This window comes from Rana temporaria, chromosome 1 (genome assembly GCF_905171775.1).
Source record: "Rana temporaria chromosome 1, aRanTem1.1, whole genome shotgun sequence".
In the NCBI taxonomy this organism is placed as follows: Eukaryota; Metazoa; Chordata; class Amphibia; order Anura; family Ranidae; genus Rana; species Rana temporaria.
In genome coordinates this window covers 180,826,444-180,850,743 of record NC_053489.1, presented here as the reverse complement: position 1 = coordinate 180,850,743, position 24,300 = coordinate 180,826,444, and the positions used below count along the sequence as shown (strand labels likewise).

At 43.6% G+C, this 24,300-nt stretch overlaps 1 protein-coding gene across 1 annotated transcript; it reads right to left on the bottom strand.

Moving 5' to 3' along the window:
- Positions 1–4,008: 4,008 nt before the first annotated feature.
- On the bottom strand, positions 4,009–23,840 carry PSMD9 (proteasome 26S subunit, non-ATPase 9). The gene is made up of 6 exons (XM_040347025.1): positions 23,670–23,840; positions 20,982–21,084; positions 19,465–19,658; positions 8,650–8,751; positions 6,139–6,227; positions 4,009–4,203 (listed from the first exon to the last, which is right to left on the bottom strand). Exons 1-6 carry the CDS (start codon positions 23,802–23,804, stop codon positions 4,176–4,178), a joined length of 651 nt encoding a protein of 216 aa, XP_040202959.1. The 5' UTR covers positions 23,805–23,840; the 3' UTR covers positions 4,009–4,175.
- Positions 23,841–24,300: the final 460 nt, after the last annotated feature.

The following is a 24,300-nucleotide window of genomic DNA, read 5'->3' as shown; positions in this document are numbered from 1 at the left end:
GATAGTTCAGCCCGCTGTGGCTGCTATTGGAATTACCCAAGCATTATCAGATAAGACTAAGCAAATGCTTAAACTTATCCCTGCCCAGCAGGCAGAGGAATTTTCAGATATACCGAGGGCTATACGCTTTACGGTGGATGCTATCAAGGACTCCATCCAGCAGGCATCACGTTTATCCTTATTTCTAATCCATATGAGAAGGCTCTTATGGTTGAAGAGTTGGGAGGCTGAGCCCCCATGCAAAAAGCTCCTGGTAGGGTTTCCCTTCCATGGAGGACGACTCTTCGGAGAAGATCTGGATAGATATATTCAGACTATATCAAGCGGCAAAAGCACTCTCTTGCCAGTCAAGAAGAAAGCCAGAGGGCCCACGTTTAAGCGCCAGCCCTCCCCGGGACAGGGGCCCTCTAATACCAGACAGTATCGACGGCCTCCTGCAAGATCAGGCTTTAACAATAAGCCACAAGGCCAAGCCACTGGGGGCAAGAAGCAGTGGTACCGCAAGCCTGCGAAGCCAGCCCCCAAGTCGGCCTTATGAAGGGGCGCCCCCACCCACGATGGTGGAGGGAAGGCTACGTCTCTTTGCAGAAGTTTGGGAGGCCAGCATTCCCGACTGCTGGGTACGGTCTTCCGTGGCCACGGGCTACAAACTAGAATTTTCAGAATTCCCTCCTCCTCATTACCAGGAGTCAAGAGTACCAGGCGACCCGGTGAAGGGAGCCGCGTTGATGGCGGCATTGAATCATCTGCTGTGCCAGAAGGTGATAGTAGAAGTACCAGTCCAGGAACAGGGCTTGGGGTTCTACTCCAACCTGTTTATCATCCCAAAGCCCAACGGCGATGTCAGGCCAATTTTGGACTTAAAGGGAGTAAATGCGTACCTAAAGGTCCGCTCATTCCGGATGGAAACTATTCGGTCAGCTGTCGCCGTGCTCCAGAAGGACGACTTCATGGCGTCCATAGACATAAAGGATGCTTACCTTCATGTGCCAATTTTTCAGCCACATCAGGTATTTCTACGCTTCTCGGTGGCTCAGCGTCATTTCCAATTTGTGGCGCTCCCCTTCGGGTTGGCTACGGCCCCCCGGGTATTCACGAAGGTCCTAGCCCCAATCCTAGCCAATCTAAGGACCCAAGGGGTCACGGTCCTAGCTTACCTGGACGACCTCTTGGTCGTAGACCACTCGTTTCCTGGCCTGGAACGAGCAGTCGCCCTCACGGTTCAGTACCTCGAGAGGTTCGGCTGGGTCCTAAATCGAGACAAATCAGCATTTCGGCCCACAAGGCAGCTGGAATATCTCGGCATGAGATTGGATACAGAACAACAGAAGGTGTTCCTACCTCTATTAAAGGTCAAGGCCATCAAAGAGCTAATACAAATAGTTCTGAGCAAGAGAAAGCCAACTGTTCGCCTATGTATGCGGCTACTAGGCAAGATGGTGGCCACCTTCGAGGCGGTACCGTATGCTCAGAGCCACACTCGCATCCTGCAGGCAGCCATCCTGTCAGCATGGAGCAAGAGGCCTCAGGCCTTGGAGATTCCTTTGCCACTCTCACCAAGAGTCCAGCAAAGTCTATCTTGGTGGTTAAACCCTCAGAATCTCCTGAAGGGAAAGACGTTCAGTCCTGTGACCTGGAAGATAGTAACCACAGACGCCAGCCTGATCGGCTGGGGAGCAATTTTGGATGGTTGCACTCGCCAGGGCACTTGGGCAGCGGCAGAGAAGCAGTTGCCCATCAATATCTTGGAGCTCAGAGCTGCCCGACTAGCCCTCAGGGCTTTGACGTCCAAACTGCAGGGGTTCCCGGTGAGAATACAATCGGACAATGCCACGGCGGTGGCATACATAAATCACCAAGGGGGAACCAAGAGTCAAGCCGCTCAGAAAGAAGTGAGCTTGATTTTCTTGTGGGCAGAAGCCCATGTGCCCTGCATATCGGCTATATTCATTCCCGGAGTGGACAACCTACAGGCGGACTTCTTAAGTCGCCAGACTATTGCCGGGGGAGTGGTCTCTGCATCCACAGGTCTTTCAGACACTCTGCCAGAAGTGGGGCGTGCCGGACGTGGATATCATGGCATCGAGACTAAACAAGAAGCTAGACAGGTTCATGTCCCGCACAAGGGATCCCAGAGCCTGCGGAACCGATTCGTTAGTTTGCCCTTGGCATCAGTTCAAACTTCTTTATGCATTTCCCCCGCTCCAGTTACTACCCCGCCTGCTGCGCAGGATCAGGGTGGAGCACATACCAGTCATCCTGGTAGCTCCAGCATGGCCCAGAAGGGCATGGTATTCACTAATCCTGAAGATGGTAGTGGGAGACCCTTGGACTCTTCCTCTACGGCCAGACCTGCTATCGCAAGGTCCGATCCTCCACCCTGCCTTACGGCATCTAAATTTGACGGCCTGGAAGCTGAATCCCTGATTCTCAGGGGTAGAGGTCTGTCTCAGAAAGTAATCTCTACCCTAATCAGAGCCAGGAAACCGGTCTCTAGGGTGATTTATTACAGGGTCTGGAAGGCCTATGTAGGCTGGTGTGAGTCCAAGCGATGGCTTTCTCGCAAATTTACCATCGATAGAGTATTAAGTTTTCTCCAGCTAGGAGTGGATAAAGGACTGGCATTAAGCACAATCAAAGGACAGATTTCAGCTTTGTCAGTGTGGTTTCAGCGGCCGCTGGCCACCCACTCGCTAGTTAAGACCTTCCTTCAAGGGGTCTTACGTATTAATCCTCCAGTTAAATCCCCGCTTTGTCCGTGGGATTTAAATCTTGTTCTGTCAAGTTTACAGAAACAACCTTTTGAGCCGTTGGCTGAAATTCCTTTGGTTTTACTAACAAGGAAGTTAGTATTTTTGGTCGCCATAGTTTCCGCCAGAAGAGTATCGGAACTGGCAGCCTTATCCTGTAAGGAACCATATCTTATTTTACATAAGGACAAGGTTGTTCTCCGCCCTCATCCTTCCTTCCTACCGAAGGTTATATCCAGTTTTCATCTAAACCAGGATTTGGTATTACCATCCTTCTTCCCTAAACCTACTTCCAGAAAGGAAGGGTTGCTGCATACCTTGGATATTGTCAGGGCCATGAAGGCCTATCTTAAAGCTACAGAGAAGATCCGGAAAACAGATGTGTTGTTCATTTTACCGGATGGGCCCAAGAAGGGGCAGGCAGCTGCAAAATCCACCATCTCGAGATGGATTAAACAGTTAATCTCTCAGGCCTACGGCTTGAAAGGGTTGCCGCCTCCGTTATCAATAAAGGCTCATTCTACTAGGGCCATGGGCGCCTCCTGGGCAGCACACCACCAGATCTCTATGGCTCAAGTTTGCAAGGCGGCAACCTGGTCTTCTGTCCACACGTTTACAAAATTCTACCAGTTGGACGTAAGAAAATACTGATACAGCCTTTGGGCAGGCAGTGCTGCAGGCTGCAGTTTGAGACCCTCGGATTCCGGGGGCTCCCTTTTGAGTTAAATTTAAAATTTAAAATTATTTTTTCTCAACGAAGTTGGATTTATTATGATTTAAGTATATCTCTAAATTAAATCCTTTTGTCTTGGGAAGATGTTCTCCCTCCCCTCATTGTAAGCATTGCTTTGGGACATCCCACATAGTAATGAATATGCCGCTCTGTGTCCCGTGATGTACGAGAAAGAAAAAGGGATTTTTAACACAGCTTACCTGTAAAATCCTTTTCTTGGAGTACATCACGGGACACAGAGCTCCCACCCCTCTTATGGGGACCATTTTGGGAGGCATACTGCTTGCTACAAAACTGAGGTACTCCTCCTATGGGAGGGGGTTATATAGGGAGGGGCACTTCCTGTTTGAGATTGCCAGTGTCCATTACCTGAAGGTACTCCATATAACCCACATAGTAATGAATATGCCGCTCTGTGTCCCGTGATGTACTCCAAGAAAAGGATTTTACAGGTAAGCTGTATTAAAAATCCCTTTTTTCTTTCTTCTTTGGTCATCTCTATAAAATATGTACACTTTACAAATATAATAAAGAAGCCAAATTTTATTTAGCACCTACAAAATAAACACATACAAATGAACTCCAAATCCAGGGGTTATCTTCACACCAGTTCAACTTCCACACTAGAAAAACTTTTGAAAATGTATTTTCTTGCAAAACCTCAATTTGCGGTCCAAATACTTGAAGTGAGATTATCTTTTAATTGGAATGATGTTGCACCTGTCAAAACAAAAACAACAGACCTTTAGGGTACCATGAAATGATTGAGCTCATTAGTATTTATGGGCAGTTAACCACATAAGGACTGACTCACGTACATATACGTCATCACTTTAAAGATGAATATCTCGGTAACGGCAGCAGCTGCTGCCACAACCGAGATATCCATCTTTACCGTGGCCGGTCCTGTAAACGATAATGGTGGTCACCGTGAGATCACAGTTATCAGTGGCGGGAAAGGGGGCCCCCCTCCCGCCACTCTCCCACGCCCTTCGCCGCTTACCGGAGCCGGCGGCGATCGGGTACTTCTCACTGCTTGTCATGGATATGAGTGAGGGAAAGATGGCCCCCACCCATCTCCATAGCATAGCAGGGCGGAAGCGACATTAAAACGTCACTTCCGCCCATGCGTCTTAAAAAGGAACATTTTTTTTGTCGTCATTTTTTCAAATGCCAATTTTTTTATTTATTACATTTTAGTCTAAATATGAGATCTGAGGTCTTTTTGGCCCCAGATCTCATATTTAAGAGGACCTGTCGTGCTTTTTTCTATTACAAGGGATGTTTACATTCCTTGTAATAGGAATACAAGGGACCCATTTTAAACTGTGTAAAACTGTGTAAAAACAAATAAAATCAAGTAAAATAAATAAGAATAAGTATTATTGTGTATACGCCCATGTGTGCGACTCTATAGTCACATGGGCTGCTCAGATGCGATAGGGAGGAAATGCTCAATATAGAAGCTCACTGAAAACTGAGCATGTGCAGAGTTGCCAACACTGCTCTGCAAAATCCCTAGCTAAATTGGAGACATCTACAGAAGAGGAAGATAGGAGAACAGGATCAACCATTTTTTTTGCAGGATACAGAAAACAAATCTCCAAAGTGACTGAGTGAGTGCGAACAGCATGTACTACATCATTTAGTGATAGTTTTTTAGGTTGTGGTTTTAATGACACTTTAAGCAGTTTACTAGAGGATGCCCATTCAAATTTAAGCAGTTTACTAGACGATGCCTATTCAAATTTAAGCAGTTTACTAGAGGATGCCCATTCAAATTTGAAAAAGTATAGGGTGGATGGTTAGATATTCCTGGACTGGCCATGGATGGTCCACCTGGCGGCAGCCGAGTAGCGGCGTGCCGACGTCATCATCGCCCGCCTGCTTGTATCATCTTCCCTTGTGCACGTGTGCCATCAGCTACTCTGCGGACGGTCTGCCTCCCTGATGTATAGTCAGGTAAGAGGACAACCATCCCGTGTGTCCTAACATTATGGGGGCAGAATCGGCAGATGTATATATTCCTGGAGTATGGGGGCAGATGCATTTATACTTATGAGCCGGTGTATGTGTATATTACAGCATGGGGGCAGATGTGTATCTTACAGCATGGGGGCAGATGTGTATCTTACAGCATGGGGGCAGATGTGGTAATATACACATCTGCCCCCATGCTATAATATACACATCTGCCCCCATGCTGCAAGAATATACACATCTGCCCCCATGCTGCAAGAATATACACATCTGCCCCCATGCTGTAATGCAAGGAGATCAGCTAAAAGTATTTGTATCTGTATGTGCGTTAATTAAACGAAATTAGACGATTAATCGATCACAAATGTAATCAGTAACAGCCCTAAATTATTATATATATATATATATATATATATATATATATATATATATATATATATATATATATATATATATATATATATATATATATATATATATATATATATATATATATAAATAAATTTAGGGCTGTTACTGATTAAATTTGTGATCGATTAATCGTCTAATTTAGTTTAATTAACGCACATACAGATACAACTATACAAGTCTTTTACATTTTAAAGTCACAAAAGCATTGGATGTAGCTTGCTAGATCAATAATCTATAGGTATAAACCATTTTCCCAAAACATACCCTAAAAGTCCTTTTCCACTCCATCGCTGTGGGGTTAATCCTAAATGAACAGACTTTCCATCCCGAATTACTGTCACACTTAAGGGTCTCTAGAAATAGATCATTCAAGATTAATAACAAAACACAAGACATGTTTACTCAAAACACCATTTGCACGTTGCTTAATTTGATATATATTTTTTTTTTAATACAGGACAATTACAGTTACAATGAAAACGAATAGTACTGTGACCTCAAACCGGCAATCCTTCTCTGCAGGCTGAATGTTTTTCCTATCTGTTTCACATCTCAGTGACAATTAGGTGATGGTAATACCAACAAGCCATTATGTATACAAGAAAGGGCACATTTGTGTAATGACCACCTCCCCCTTCACTTGGAAGAACAACATTTGAAAAAGTGAGAATAAAGCTGGCCACTCTCTGATGAGCCAGACAAAATTCTATCCATGCATGGTCCTTTCGGCACCTGCACCTAACATCCTTTAAGTGAAAAATCGAAAGAGCTAGGCAGGAAATTGTTGGCTGAACAGCACCTGCAGTGCAGTCTGTCAGAACAAAATGGCTGTAGTGGGAGATTTGTCCATCCGCACGGTTTAGCAAAGATGAGGAATCTGTCCATTTTTTTTCGATCAGCCAGCAGAAAAAAAAAAAAAAAAAAAACACCGGGCTTATATGTCCAGCTTAGGTAGTAAAGAAACAAATCAAAAAGTGGAGTACACTAGAAATGTGTCATATTTACAAAGTATAGACCCAGGCTTTAATTTCTGGTTAAAAAAAAAAAAAAGAAATATATATATATATATATATATATATATATATAGTCTTGTAAAAGTATTTGGCCCCCTTGAACTTTGCGACCTTTTGCCACATTTCAGGCTTCAAACAAAGATATAAAACTGTATTTTTTTTTTTTTTTTGAAGAACCAACAACAAGTGGGACACAATCATGAAGTGGAACGAAATTTATTGGATATTTTAAACTTGAAAAATTATTCAGCCCCCTTAAGTTAATACTTTCTAGCGCCACCTTTTGCTGCGATTACAGCTGTAAGTCGCTTGGGGTAGGTCTCTATCAGTTTTGAACATCGACAGACTGAAATTTTTGCCCATTCCTCCTTGCAAAACAGCTCGAGCTCAGTGAGGTTGGATGGAGAGCATTTGTGAACAGCAGTTTTCAGTTCTTTCCACAGATTCTCGATTGGATTCAGGTCTGGACTTTGACTTGGCCATTCGAACACCTGGATATGTTTATTTGTGAACCATTCCATTGTAGATTTTGCTTTATGTTTTGGATCATTGTCTTGTTGCAAGACAAATCTCCGTCCCAGTCTCAGGTCTTTTGCAGACTCCATCGGGTTTTCTTCCAGAATGGTCCTGCATTTGGCTCCATCCATCTTCCAATCAATTTTAACCATCTTCCCTGTCCCTGCTGAAGAAAAGCAGGCCCAAACCATGATGCTGCCACCACCATGTTTCACAGTGGGGATGGTGTGTTCAGGGTGATGAGCTGTGTTGCTTTTACGGCAAACATAACCTTTTGCATTGTTGCCAAAAAGTTCGATTTTGGTTTCATCTGACCAGAGCACCTTCTTCCACATGTTTGGTGTGTCTCGTGGCAAACTTTTAAACAACACTTTTTATGGATATCTTTCTTCTTGCCACTCTTCCAATAATGCCAGATTTGTGCAGTATACGACTGATTTTTGTCCTATGGACAGAGTCTCCCACCTCAGCTGTAGATCTCTGCCGTTCATCCAGAGTGATCATGGGCCTCTTGGCTGCATCTCTGATCAGTCTTCTCCTTGTATGAGCTGAAAGTTTAGAGGGACGGCCAGGTCTTCGTAGATTTACAGTGGTCTGATACTCCTTCCATTTCAATATTATCGCTTGCACAGTGCTCCTTGGGATGTTTAAAGCTTGGGAAATCTTTTTGTATCCAAATCCGGCTTTAAACTTCTCCACAACAGTATCTCGGACCTGCCTGGTGTGTTCCTTGCGCTTTAAACGGACCTTTGAGACTATCACAGTGCAGGTGCATTTATACGGAGACTTGATTGCACACAGGTGGATTCTATTTATCATCATTAGTCATTTAGGTCAACATTGGATCATTCAGAGATCCTCACTGAACTTCTGGAGAGAGTTTGCTGCACTGAAAGTAACAGGGCTGAATAATATTGCACGCCCGATTTTTCAGTTTTTTTATTTGTTAAAAAAGTTTGAAATATCCAATAAATTTCGTTCCACTTCATGATTGTGTCCCACTTGTTGATTCTTCAAAAAAAAAAAAAAAAAATACAGTTTTATATCTTTAAGTTTGAAGCCTGAAATGTGGCAAAAGGTCACAAAGTTCAGGGGGGCCGAATACTTTTGCAAGGCACTGTGTGTGTGTGTATGTGTGATTATATATATATATATATATATATTACACACACACACACACACACACACACACATTATTAACACACACACACACACACAATGTGAGAGGTTCAACATGTGCACTTACCCCCTCGCTGTGCTGAACTACAGTGGCAATATTCTGTAAATTCTGGAAGTTTTTCGAGTTTACTGAACCAAATGCTGTAATTTCATCTCCAACCTGTAGTCCCTTTGGGAAAAAAAAAATGATAAAAAAGCAATAAGACTAAGATTTAAAATAGGAAATCTTAGAATAAACGAGTTTGCAGCAGAGACTTTATAACAGAGTAGGGATGCCACACACCAAAAAAAAAAAAAAAATCCTAAGCAACCAAACAGAGACTACATTATACTTATTATATAGGAGTTTTATGCTTAATATTATATATATAAAAAAAAGAACATTTGAAGGCCAGCCCAAGATAACTGCTTCTCCTGCCTTAAAGTGGCTGTTGCCTTAGAAAACACTTTCACTGGCAGCCCCTCTCCATTATCCAGCGTGCCCAGGATTCATTCCCAGCCTGACAGGCTGGCATCCCTTGTGAGGATCTTCTAGACGACCATAAAAAGAACTTTCCCAATGCCATAACCGGATTTCTCAGCCATCAAAGCCAGGGATAACCTGGTCCTCAGTGCCAGTCGAATCAGTCTGTTCAAGGACTGAACTGACCTGCCTCACAATGGCAGAATTTTGTGTTGTACGAGATTGACATGGAACTGGGCAATTGGGACTGCCTCGGAGGAGGCCATCAGTCCAAGGACTCTTACACGGAAGCGAAGAGTCAGTTGACTCCTAGACTGAAGAATCAGAAACTAAAAGCAGAACATTTCCACTTTTTCCTGGGGAAGAAAAACTCCAGCACCGATTTATGAAGGCTCAAGACACAATCCAGTCTAGAATCAAACAAATTACACAAGGCAACATAGTTCAGGGTACAAGAAAAGGTCTCAGGAACTCACAAACCCCCGCTGCTTAGACAGTCAGGCGTCCAAAGGTGACTGAAGATGAGCCGTAGGAAAACTCCATGAATTGAAACTCTGTGTCACTCCTGCAGGCAGTAGCAAGATGCTTATTGAATGGTTAATGGGGGGGGGGAAAGAGTACGATAATCAGTCCACAATTGTCACAGTATATGTGCTTTTCTGATTTGGATGGAAATGTATGAAAAGTGGTTCAGCAAGACTGTGCAGCTTTGGCCTGTAATCTATATGGTAGCAATTCTGTAATGCTTGGCATGAATGAAAAAAAAAAAAAAAAAAAAATTTATATAAAAATAAACAAACATTCTTGGTACACATTATTAGAACCAGCTGCAACACTGATCTTTTAGAATCAGTAAAATAACATTTGGAAAATGAGCGAAGCAAATAAAATCCACATTTATCATTTCTATTTTTGGCGCTGATGGAGAGACAATATCCTTTGTTGGTGGTGCAATACGGGATTGAGTCCTCATGCTTTTGTATAGGTGTTGGCCTTTTATTACCAAGAAAAAATGAAGTTTTTGAATTCAATGTGTGTGTAGTACAGCAGCAGGACGCTGTAAATCTACAAGGTTGTTTATCCTAAAGAGAAGCAGATGTATTGGTCATGTAGATTCCCTTATTTGGAAAACAAGGCTTCTACCAAGCCAGCTAAATCTGGAAAATGTGGAAATGCTTTGAAAACAGATAAAAGCTACCACGTATGAAATTTCCCCTATGTTTCCTGGCATGATACACCGTGTAAACCAGAATTATGCACTTTTTGTGTGGCAAAGTTAGTCAACATCCCTAACCTAATTATGGTATTTGAGCAAGCCCATACTCACCTCCTCCAACAACAGTACCCTCTCCCCACAGATATTCATCCCCATTCTCCCTGCTGTCTGCTAATAGTAAGGCCCCTTTCACATTGAGGAGTTTTTCAGGCGGTACAGCGCTAAAAATAGCGCTGCTATCCCGCCTGAAAAACTCATTCACTGCAGACTCAATGTGAAAGCCCGAGGGCTTTCACACTGAGGCGATGCGCTGGCGGGAGACAAAAAAATCTCCTGTCAGCAGCATCTTTGGAGCGGCATGTATACCGCTCCTTCCCATTGAAAACAATGGGAAACCGCGGCAGTATTAACCCTTTATCGGCCGCTAGTGGGGGTTAATACCGCACCGCTAGCGGCTGATTCCCGCGGCAATCCCGGCAGTATAGCGACGCTATTTTTAGCGGCGTTATACCGCCACCGCGGCTCCCGCCCCAGTCTGAAAGGGGCCTTACTGTGCCAGGCTGCCCATACCCAAGCACTAATCCAACACAGACTTGAGTAGAATGTGGAGTGTTCCATTCAAGCCCATATCAATCCCCTCCACTACCTTTCCACTCAGGACAGCAACACTCTCCCTAATCTTAATTGAACAAGTTAACTTACTTTGTGATATTGCCACTTTCAGATCACATGCTGAAGTGCCCACTTATCTGTAAGGGGTGAACCTTATGGGCACCGAGAAGGATGGGCCTTTTTTCTCTCATACTTGTGCAGCTCCTCAGACACTGAACGGAGATTCCCCCCCCCCCCCCCCCCGTGGGTAAAGTTGGCTGGATGAAGACGTTCCCCTATGCAATGACAAGCTGTGGTCACATTCAATGCACTCGATCAATATATACAAAACAAATACACATGCTTTACAGATCAAGGCTTTTCAGTGTGTGGGGATGCATTGGTATACTATTGAGGCAAAACCACTTAGATCAAGGACTTTATTTCTTCATATAACTGCACCTACAGATCTTGTTTGATTCCTTTTAAACAGAAACCATCGCATTTTTCTTAAAATGTAACTTAGCGCTTTTTTAGTTTTGGAGAGAATATGGAAGTGTTAAAACACCTCTAATGTTTTAACGCCTGTTTTTGTACTAGTTGTAATAACCAATCATCTCTATTTGTCCCATTGACAGAAAGTGATAGGAAATCCAGATTTCCAGTAGTCACTGAACAGGAATGAAGGGCAAATGGTCCAGTGACAATTGTCTAAAAAGGTATCTTCCCTTCATTTTTGAGACATTTCCTCTCACTTTCTGCGGCAAGATGGTAAGTAAAGGGGATTCTCCATTGTACAAAAACAGCAAAGAAAACTTTGATCTTTTAAAACGTAAAAACTAACAAGCTTCAGTATAGAGCAGTGGTCTCCAAACTGCAGCCCAGGGGCCAGATGTGACCTTTTTCTTGACTTTATCTGGTCCTTGGGATATTATTTCAACAACTGACACCAATGATGGAGTACCATTTCCCCTATTGACACCATCAATGGAGAACTATCCATTGATATCACCAATGGAGCTCTATTGCTCCAATTAAAACCAATGATGGGGCACTGATGCCAGGGCATTTTCTACTCCCACTGGCCACAGTCCAGCCCCCCTAAAGCCTGAAGGACAGTAAACTGGTCCTTTGCTTAAAAAGTCTGGAGACCCCTAATACAGAGCAAAAGGGTTTGTAAGTGTCTATAACTCCCATAAAAGTTCTAAAGAATGTCTACAAGTTTATATAATCAGTCCGGCAAAGACCCTCAATTCTGTCAAAGCTATTGCCCCATCTCCGTACTAGATTTAGGTTGAAATAAAATAAAAAAAATCCTCAAGACTTCTCCCCTAGATCTCTGCTTTAATATACCCATCAGTATGGATTTACCTTTCCGAGTGTGCAGTCAATGCAGAGAGTACTGTGCCACAATCGGGGTCCCATGTATATTTGCGAGAGTGACATTATCAAGGCCTGGGCATTCAAATGAGAGCTCACACCCAGAAGAAAGACCAGGTAAAGATGGAAATGCCAGCAGCGGTGAGACAGCGCACTGCTGGAAGGCTCCATTTAAAAAGGTACGTTTGTCATAATGTGCATATGTGGCGCATATTAGCACATTATTGCATAAGCCTGCAAGGGGACCATTTTAAAAAAGTGCCAATTGGGCCGCCTTTGGTGGGATTGCATGGTCTTCCGTATACTTTGGATTGATCAACCATTAGTCTATACCCGCTGATAGACACTACACTACTCATAACTAAGATTGTATTCTGGTCCACACCCCTCACCGATCCCCATCCTAAGGCTGCCATAGAAGGTTCAAATCTTGGCCAGTTTAACAGGAACCGGTGGAAATTTGTAGCGTGTGGGGGCAGGTTAAATCGATCAATTTGGATACAACCTGTCTGACTATCTTACTTTATACCACACTAGTAGAAGAAGGGACTGCCCACATATTTTGTAAACAAGTTTTCTCTTTCACTGATGGGCACTGATAAGGTGGCACCAATGAGGTGGCACTGACGATGGGCACTGGTAGGCGGCACTGATGGGCACTCATGGGTGGCACTAATGGGTATCACTTGTGGCACTGGCAGGCATTGTGGGTGGGCACTGATTGGCAGATGCCTGGACACAGACTGTAATTTCCCTGGTGGTCTAGGTGGCATACCTGGTGGTCCAGAGGGGTGGCCATCCCTGGTGGTCCATTCCAGCATCCCAGTCGTCCTGGGTGGGCATCCGAGGGGGGCTGCACTGATAAACAATCAGCACAGACCTCCCTGTCAGGAGAGCAGCCGATCGGCTCTCCTCTACTCGCTACTGTCAGACGCGAGTGAACAAAAGCCGATCAACGGCTCTCCCTGTTTACATCGTGATCAGCTGCCCGGCTGTCATTTCGCTATAGGCCAGACGGTAAGTGGTTAACTAAGGGATCATGTGCACAGAACTCACTCTAAAGCCTCATACACACGGTCGGACTTCAAACAAACTTTTCTGTGGATTTTTGTTTGAAGGGCGTTGGCCGTGAACCTGGTATGCATACACACGGCAAGACTTTTTCAGCAAACTTTCCCCAAATCACTTGGCTTTTCTGCTCTTTACCACCACCCTTTGGTCATCTTCTGCCATTGTTGGTTGATTTTAAACATTGGTTCCGAGAATGCATGTTTGTACTTTGGACAAAAGTCCGATGGACTTCTGTACACACACACGACAGGACTTTGCACCGTAGGACTTTTGTTGCCGAAAAGTCCGTTTGCCAAGCGAACTTTTGTCCAATGAAAACCGAAAAAAGATTGTCCGATGAAGTGTACACATGGTCGGATTTTTTTGAAAACCTGCTCATTTTGAAGTTTGTTGTCAAAAAGTCTGACCGTGTGTATGGGGCTTTAGATGGGTAAGAATTTTCTAGATGTGAAAAATACACCTTATACTGCCTACCATTGTTGTGAGTAAAGCCTCGTACATACGATCGGATTTTCCGACATGAATTGTGTAATGACAGGTTGTTGGTGGAAAATCTAACCGTTGTATTTTTTTCTGCTAGATAAAAGCACCTTTGCTGCCCCTAAATATATATCTTTACATTTACATGTAAGCTAGCTAAAGAAATTCACGGGTTCTACCAATTCCCTACTGTATCCAAAACAAAAAAGGTTTGCCCTAACTTTATTCTTAATACAATGTTGCCGTTTCTCTTTACAATATCTTGAGGAATACTTAAAAAATGTCATCTCTTTTGTTGCAATGTCTGCATATTAATAATAATAATAATAATAATAATAATAATAATAATAATAATAAAACAAAAAAAAAAAAAAAAAAAAATTATATTATGGCTCGGATTCAGAAAGGACTTACGACGGCGTATCTCCAGATACGCCGTCGTAAGTCCAAATCTGCGCCGTCACATCTATACGCCTATTCAGAAAGGCATTTACGTTTGAATTCGTCCAAGATACGACTGACGTAAGTCTCTTACGCCATCGTATCTTGGGTGCATATTTACGCTGGCCGCTAGGGGCGCTTCCGTAGATTTACGCGTAGAATATGCAAACGAGCTAGATACGCTGATTCAGAAACGTACATACGCCGTTTACGTAAGGCTTACGCCCGGCCCAAAGTCCCCCTGCTATATGAGGCGCAGCTAATGTTAAGTATGGACGTCGGAACAAGCGTCAAATTTTACGTCAGTCGTACGTAAATAGGGCTGTGCGAAAGTTACGTTCACGTCGTAGGCAGTGTTCGAGGTATCTTAGGCATTCTATCCGACGCATGCGCACTGGGATACGTCCACGGACAGCGCATGCGCCGTTCGTTCGGCCCCTCATTTGCATGGGGTCACGGCTCATTTCAATACAACACGCCCACTGCCTTGATCATTTGAATTACGCTGGCTTACACCGGCCCATTTACGATACGCTGCCGTAACTTCGGGCGCAAGTTCTTTCTGAATACGGTACTCGCCTCTCTAAGTTACGGCGGCGTAGCGTATATGAGATGCGCTAAGCCCGCCTAAAGATACGCAATTCTTTCGGAATCCAGGCCCTGATAGATAGATATAGATATATATATATATATATATATATATATATATATATATACCGTATTTATCGCGGTATAACGCGCTCTGGCGTATACCGCGCACCCCCAAAGTGGCCCCCAATCCTGTGGGAAAAAAAGATTTTTTGTACTTACAGTTTTGGTGTCTTGCGCGGCGTCCATCTGCGGTCCTCTTCGGCGGGTCCGGCGTCCATCTTCGGCGGGTCCGGCGTCCATCTGCGGCGTCCTCCCGCTCGTTTCCCACCACGACTTTGAATACTGCGCCCGCATATAGCGAGCGCAGTACACTCGTGAATCTTCGGGCAGGCTCGGGCGCCTCTCGCACTGACGTCCTGTACGCTCAGGACGTCAGTACGAGAGGCGCCGAGACTGCCCGAAGATTCACGAGTGTACTGCGCTCGCTATATGCGGGTGCAGTATTCAAACTCGTGGCGGGAAAGCGGGTATCGGTGTATATCGCGCACCCACGATTTTGCCCTGATTTTCAGGGCAAAATAGTGCGCGGTATACGCCGATAAATACGGTATATATATATATATATATATATATATATATATATATATATATATATATATATATATATATATATATATATATATATATATATATATATATATATATATACACACACACACACACACACACACACACACATATATATATATATATATATACACATACATACATACATACATACATACATATACACACACACACACACACACACACACACACACACACAGTATTGATTGAAAGACATTTTTCCATTAACCATATGATTATGATGCACCCAAAATTACTTTTGCAAAGTTAACTGCAAATAATAATATAAAAAAAAAAAAAAAAAAAAGCAGATAGTATCAGTTAGGTATTTCATCCAGAACCATCACTATTGGTCAATAAAATAAACTGGTCTTAGCTGGAAGCATGACTCTGCATTATACAGAAGGCTGTGCTGCTTCCCACCCCTCAGCAGATGTCACGGGAACAGACAATTTTTAATGAAGTCCAGATGTCAAATGCTTATCACATAGAACCGCTTTATACTGGTTTTTCAAGTCTGATAAACTACATATTAGAGCGAAGCTTTATCCGTCCTATTACACCTGAACAGGATTGCTAACTTCTCATACACGGCTCACTTACTACATTATGTAAAGGGCATGAAATGCATATCAACAAGAAGCCATTTATCATCCATCCATCATCAGCACAAAATATGCAACCCCATCAGGGTGGATAAAAAAAATCAATGAAAAAAAAAAAAAAAAAATATGTATTTAAAAATTAGATTTTTGGATTTAAATGTATTTTATTAAAATCTATCTAAAAGATAGTTTTCTATTTAAGATACATTAATATTTTAGTTTATTCAGCATGAAATGGAGCGTAGTTGTGTAGCATGAGGCTGTGTTGTATATTCTGCAATATTTACATTTTTGGTAAACTCATTCAATGAATCCAAGCACTGCAAGCTGCGATAACATGCACTGCATTGATGCATTCACACAATTTCATAGTAACCACAAATTTCAGGAAGTACATTACAAACTGTATGATTTAATCAGTTCTGATATCGCTGCTTTACTAACCTGACAGCTTATTCTAAATAGGAAACCTTCATTTTGTTTGCAAACATTAAAGATAACTACCAGCGAGAATAAGTCCTTACATTTAAAGAGCACCTGTCATTTTTAGATCCATCATGTTTTGCCACCACTGTTTCGTCACATTTGGCTACCCGCTGGAGGGCGCATGCATGACGCCACCATATGCGTTCCAACACTTTTACAAATGTGATGGGTAGCCGAATGTGACTAAGAATATAGTTAGAGAATTTAGCCGTTATTCCGAAGGTGGGTAAGGACCCATAACTATGCACTTCCTACCGCCCCATTTCCCTCCTCAATGGGGACGCTAAAGGTCCTTACTAAGGTTCTGGCTAGGAGTCTTAATGAAGTCATTCTCACCCTGATCAATGAGGACCAGATCGGTTTCATGCCCGGCAAGGGCACAGACAAATCTCTGTAGGCTTTATACGGTTATGGGTGCCCGGGGTTCCCTCACCAAATTCGATGCAGAGAAAAGCATTCAATTTCGGTGGAATGGAATTACCTATGGGAGGTCCTGCGTCGGTTTGGTTTTGGGCCTCGGTTTATTTCCTAGGTTTAATCCCTATACAGGTCCCCTACTGCTAGAGTCTGCACGGGGTCGGTCTTGTCCCCACCCTTTCGTCTCTATAGGGGTACCAAGCAGGGCTGCCCCCTGTCCCCGGCCCTTTTTGCGCTGGCCATCAAGCCAATGGCGATTCTCCTACGTTCCTCTCCCGGGGTTCATGGTATCCCTATAGGTCCGGTCCAGGAGAAAATATCTCTTTATGCGGACGATACCCTGCTGCATTTAAGAAATTACTCTGACTCCCTTGGGGCGGCGCTGACGCTTATTAACACCTTTGGTAAATACTCTGGGGTTTGTGTTACTGGGGGAAAATCTGTTCTCTTTGCGCTACACCCCTCGGCGGCCTCTATAAAGGCAGACACCCCCCTACAACGAGTTTCAAAGTTTAGGTACCTGGGAGCGGTGATTCACAGAGACTTACACAGTTCATTCCTCTTAACCTGACTCTGGTGTTGTCCCTCCTGACTCAGAGGTGCGCTGCTTGGAAAATGCTGCCCCGTACCCCGGTCGGACGGGTTAACCTTGTTAAAATGACTGTCCTCCCAAAATTATTGTATATCTTCCAACAGACTCCGGTCCATATTCCGAATGCCTTTTTCAAGAAGTTGGATAGCTTGATTACCTCATTCATATGGAATGGCGGCACTCCGAGAATCGCCATATCCACCTTACAACTGCCTGTTACCTTGGGGGGGGGGGGGGCCTTGCTCTGCCATGTTTTCAAAAATACTATTGGGCTGCAGTCCTAGTCACACTCAGATGGTGGCTGTCGGAGGAGCCAGCTAATCCGGCGTCCACGCTGCTCGGGTCTTACTCCGAACTTCGTAACCTCATACATCGGGGTCCTAGATCCAGTCCTAATGTCACTCCCTCGATGCGGACTACACTGAGGGTCTGGGAAACTGTCCATGCTAAGGTTCAGGGGCCCGTGGCTGGTCTGCTCATACTCCGCTGTAGGGGAACCCACTACTGGCGCACTTCCATTCCATCCCGGGTCCCGTGTTGTGGGCCCAGTTTGAAATCAAGACTTTAGCGCATATTGTTTCCTCGGATGTTCTCCTTTCCTTTAATGAGCAAAAACAACTAAAGGGGCTCCCTAATCCAATGTTTTTTTAGATACCTCCAGCTCCCCAATGTTTTCCGGTCCCAGTTCCCTGAGTCACTAGTGCTGGAGACAACGGGTGTCGAGCGCCTGCTTGCTACGGCAGAGGACATTAAACCCCTGTCTGCCCTGTATTCCCTACTGGTGGGTTTGGGTACCTCTGGGGTTTCACGGCTGTTTTCGGCTTGGCGGGCAGATATCTCCACTCTGGCTGATGATGACAGGGAGGAGGGCATTCAGCAGTATCTCACCCTGGTGGTCTCTGCTAGAGACAGATTTACCCAGGTAAAATTTCTCCATAGGGCATACTTCTCCCCCAAACGCTTGGCTAGAATATACCCGCAGCAGAGTCCTCTTTGTCACAGATGCGGTACGGAGGAGGGCTCCTTCTTTCATGTTGTCTGGTCCTGTCCATTGATACAACGTTTCTGGAGGGGGGTGGTTCACATTATCGGATCTGTGAGCAAACTTAATCTACCATGTCACCCGATTCAAATGTTGCTCGGCATAGTTGATACATTGGAAGGCCCTCAATCCAAGAAGTTATTTGTTTCTATGCAGCGTTTTATGCCAGGAAGGTGATTCTGATGCAGTGGAAGGAGCCCTCCCCCTCCATCCATACAACAGTGGAAAGCCTTAATTAATGCAGACCTTCCCCTGTACAAGCTTACCTATTTGGGGCGTAACTGCCCCAAAAAGTTCAATAAGACCTGGGTGGCCTGTGGCCTGGGTGAGTGCGGAGCAGCTGACCTTGGCTTAGGGGGCGAGTCCTCTGACTCTGTGGTGGTCATCCGGGTGCCTTTTAAAGAGCAGTGCTATGCTGTCCTGGCTGGCACACCCTATGTTTGCCAACTCCCCCCGTCCCCCCCCCCCCATCTGCATTATCCTGCTTGACACTCCGGTTGGGGCCATCCGTCCCGACGCAGAATGAGAACCCTTCCTTGTTTTTCCTTCCCATCACCTGATGGTGGGTTGGCTCCCTGGCTTTACTCTTTCCAAAATATGGGGGACCGAGGTGTTCTTAATTGGTCTTACTAATTGATGTTACTGACGGTCACTGACTGTGTGGTTTTATTTACGGGTCAACCCTCTGAGGGTACAACTGCAACACAATTGTTTGCTTGTATATCATGTCTGAAACCATGTATGAACACTGCAACTGTTATTTCCGTTTTGTTTGTCTTATCTTTTTCAAAAATAAAAACCGTTTCTGTTAAAAAAAAAAAAAAAAAAAAAAAAAAAGGTCGAGTAAATGAAGTGTAACTGAGAAGTAGAGTAAACTTACAGACATGCTAGCTGGAGATCCTGGAGTCACAGTGTCGACTTTAGCAAATGGCACAGGAAGATCAAGGTTTTGCTGTAGAGCTTCAGCCTGGGCCTCTGCTTCATCTTTCACTCTTTTTTCTTTGTCCCGTGCATGCAAGTTGTGCAAGGCCTCTTCAATCTCTTTCATGATGGTTTTATGATCATTTTGCAAACCTTGTAACACAAAATGAGCAATTATGTGTTTTGATTTGTTCCAAAATTAAGAAACAAACATTCACTGTGTTACTTTAATAGACACACCAAGTGTAGAGGACCATTCTAGCCAAAACATTTTTCCTTTATTCATTCTGTGAAATACCATTCACATTTATAGAGCAATCAGTATAAATATGCACCGATAACTGTATAAACAACACTGGCATGGAAGGGGTTAACACTAGGGTTGATCTAGGGGTTAACTGCGTGTTCCCTCACTGTGCGGGGATGGGACTAACTAGGAGAGATGACAGATCGCCGTTTCTACTTTTTAGAAACACATGATCTGTCTCCTCTCCTCCGACAGCACACACACACACACACACACACACAAATCCCGTGCTGGTGCTCGTGCACGCGATCACGCCCTCCAGCCACAAGCGCCCCTCTGGTGGCTCTCCTGGGCAAAGCCGCATATGTACAGGATTTCGCCTAGGGCAGTATATCTGCGTGAGCCGGTTGGGAACAGGTTAAAACAACAAACGCTAATAAAAACAAGCGAAGTCCACCTCTTGCAGACCAATTGATAAGACCAAGATAACAGCGGCAATAATAAATCTAGTGTTGAGGGTTATACCCTTCAGTCCACAAAACCTCAGAATGAATAGCTTGTGCACCTATGGAGGCCAAGATATATAAAAGGTCAATGCTCGTGGAGTAAAATGTGCATATCCCCCAATGTCAATCTGCTGAATAGTTGGATCCAATAGGGATAAGGGTTACTGGTCACACATAAACAAATTGTGCTGACAGTGTCCTGATGGTGTTTGGACAGCCCAAGAAGGGGAAACATTTTCCAATGGTCTACAGGAGGCATGTCGGACACAATTTCAAACCCGCCTCCAGTGTGAACCCAGGCTAAGGGCTCGGTTCACACTGGTGCGATCACACACATCACATCTGATTCGCATTGCTGTGCACATCACATGCGATGTCTGTGCGATGCAAATTCAGCCATACAGATTGTATGGCGGAATTTGCATTGCATACGGACCAATATTGTGCAGGACCCTTTTTTTGGTCTGCGTTGGAATCGGATCTCATGGGTGTTCACACCTATGTTCACACCCATGCGATCCGATTCCTGTCCAATTTCACAATTTGCACCGCAATCTGCGAACCGATTTGAGGGTGTCATTAACTTTACATTGACACCAGCAGCGAACTGCCTGTGCGACTGAAGTTGCATCTGAAATCACACTAGTGTGAGCCAGATCTAAACAAGAACTAAGGAATCGCTAGTAGAACAAGACCAAGGATGAAAGTTCTGAAAACACTCACAGACAATGTTATGCCGTGCTGTTCGAATTTGGTAGAGGTCTACATCTGTCCTTGGGTAACCCTCAATGTCCACCAGTGGTCCATCCATTCCAATACACTTTTGCTGTGAATAAAGCATTGGCACATAATTCTATTGTAGTTGTAGAGCATAAGTCAATTCATGCACAAAGTTAGTAAATATGTATGTATTATATTATATTATATTATATTATATTATATAGGAAAGCAAAACAGATTTTCGGTGAGCACATACAAGTCCTGTAAGGCACTTGTACATGGCCTGGCTGAGCCCGTTTGGCATATTTTTTGGTGTATTTCCTCTGCCCTGGCATACTTTGTAGTGTCATCATAAACATGAGTACAGTATAATGGGGGTATGCAAAAAAATAATTGTATATTTTACATACACCCATATGCTGTACTCATGTTCACAATAACACCACCATAAACAATACAGCACATAGCCACTCTTGCCAATCACAAGCGGCACCCGGGCTGAGGAGATACACCCAGAATTATGCTGAACGGACTCAGGCGTCTTGCGTTCTATGCAATTTGACATCAAAGCAAATTTGATTACAAACTTGCGCTTTTATATTAAATATATCAATTTGCAATCACTCTGCCATCCTGCTTAAAGAGTTATTTCCCCTTCAAAAAAACAAAGATCCCCAAAACCTGGTACATACTACTAGTTGTATTATTTTCATTCAACCCAGTGGGCTGAAAAAAAAAAAAAAAAAAAAAAAAAAAAACTGACAGCTCAGAAGGAGCTGCTGTACCAATGATCCGATGTTAGTACAGCGATCTCCTCTGCTGTGCTATTGTCTTCTGACAAGGGGGACGTGTCGGTATACTGGGTGAGAGCGCTGATCAGGAGCTGGTTTAGCAGACATTCTTTGGTCATACCCCTTTGACAGAAACCAGACAAAAGGCCCGGCTTCAGTACACGCTGGCTGAATGTCAGTTGGTTTCTATTAAACCGGCTGATGCCGCCTGACATTCGGCCCATTGAGACCACTGAGGCAACACCGACTAAATTCCTTTAGTGACCCGCTGCAATGACAGTGAATGGGGGTGTTTACATGCAAGGGCGCTGAATGGGACCCACTCAGATGGAATAGAGAAGGGCTGCAAAAAGAGGCGGTGGGGAGGAGTCACGTCACCTCCTCACCACCTGTACATTACCTCTGAAAAGCGATCCAAAACACAGATCACTTTTCAAAGGAATAGCAGGTTTCAATGAGTTAATGACTTGAAGCGCTATCCTGAAAACATGTCAGAGGACAATGACTGGGAACAGGAGGTAGTAGGATGATAGGATCAGACATCCAGGAATATAAGTACTATAATACCTGCACCAATCTCCCTATGACAGTCCTGAATATTGGGGCGATTGATCACAGCTCTGTGTACCTTTATGTGATCATACAATATGTGATCATGCAATATACCGACCGCTGTGCATTCATGCAATATACCGACCGCTGTGTGATCATGCAATATACTGACGGGACGTACTAAACTGCATATTGGGATGATTGGATTATTGGCTGCAATACTGAGAACTCTCACTAGATGTCAGTGCACTCTATACACATATATATGGTAATGACTGTTTCTCAAAATATGTTATTCTTTCCTGCAGTGCTTGATACAATGTTGCAAGAAGCAGTTGCTAATGTTTAAGGCTGCATTCACACTTAGCGTGGCGTTTTGTACCGCGATTTGCCGCGACAAAACACGTAATTTTTAACCCAATCTTTTTTACAGGTCATTGTTGGCAATGCCGAAGCCGCCTGAATACGCACGACAAAAAAGGGTCCGGGACTTTTTTGAGCTTCACGCGTTCGGCGTGGAGATGTGAACCATCTCTATAGAGATTAGTGTTATTTCTCCCCTCCAGCGTATCTGAGCGTTGCGCTTCAGGCGTTTTGTCGCTCAGGTGTGAATGGAGCCTCACTGTTCACGTGCTGTTTTTTTAAGCAGCTGTACAACAGGATCATAGTAAATTATACTGAATTAATGGAAAAATTACATTTGACCTGTTTTTGATGAAAATATGGGTAGTATTATTATGTCAATTCCTGACAATTAACATATTTAACCCATTTCTGATAAATAATATGGGTTAAATATATCCCTATGTATATTTATAACCAATATTCCACCCATAATCCCCCTGTAGAAAAATAATGACATGCATATTATCAGAAATGGGTTACATATGTTAATTGGCATGAGTTAAAATAATAATTCTACCCATATTTCCATCAAAAACAGGTCAAATGTAATTTTTCCATTAATTCAGTATAATTTACTATCATCCTGTTGTACAGCTGCTTAAAAAAACAGCAAGTGAACAGTTAAACATTAGCAACTGCTCCTTGCAACATTGTATCAAGCACTGTAGGAAAGAAGAACATATTTTGAGAAACAACAGAGTCATTACCATATATATGTGTATAAAGTGCACTGACATCTAGTGAGAGTTCTCAGTATTGCAGCCAAAAATCCAATCATCCCAATATGCAGTTTAGTACGTCCCTATACTGACCACTATGTGATCATACAATATACTGACCTTTATGTGACCATACAATATACCGACCGCTATGTGATCATACAATATGTGGCCATACAATATACTGAGTACACTGACATTACAATGACACAGGGGGGACTCACATCTTCCAGGACCTCATAGTAGGCCTTTATCTGAGCTTCCAGCTCATCCTTCTTAGCGATCAGCTGCTGTACATCGTGCATTGTGACAGCAGATGGATCCCCGACACCTTCCGTCATCTCCGTCCTGCAAGTCATGGAGCAGGAAGAACTACAACTACTAATCCAGGAAAAACTACAACTACGGGAGCCGAGCACAGCCAAACCTCCTCGCTCACATCACAGCCAGCACTATTCTCATTGTAACCACTTCACCACCAGGGCAATCTATTCATTTCTAACATACATGGGAAAATCTACAAGAAAATGACTTAGAACTCCACAAACATTATATATTGTTTGAAAACAGAGGCCCCGGGGGAATAAAATGGTGGTTGATGTTATTTTTTTTTTATGTTGCACAATATCTACACAGCCATTTACCAAATGCACATTTTTAGGGCAAGATACACTAAAATAAATGTTAATGCACGCGCACAATATAATTGGTTGTGGAAGTTAAAAGGATGGATTAAAGCACAGTCTGAGACACTTTCTATTCTATATGCATCACGGAAGCACAAAGACACTTTATAGTTAATAAAATAGATATTTATTTGTTAAAAGAGGATTATTTTTTATCATACTTACCTGA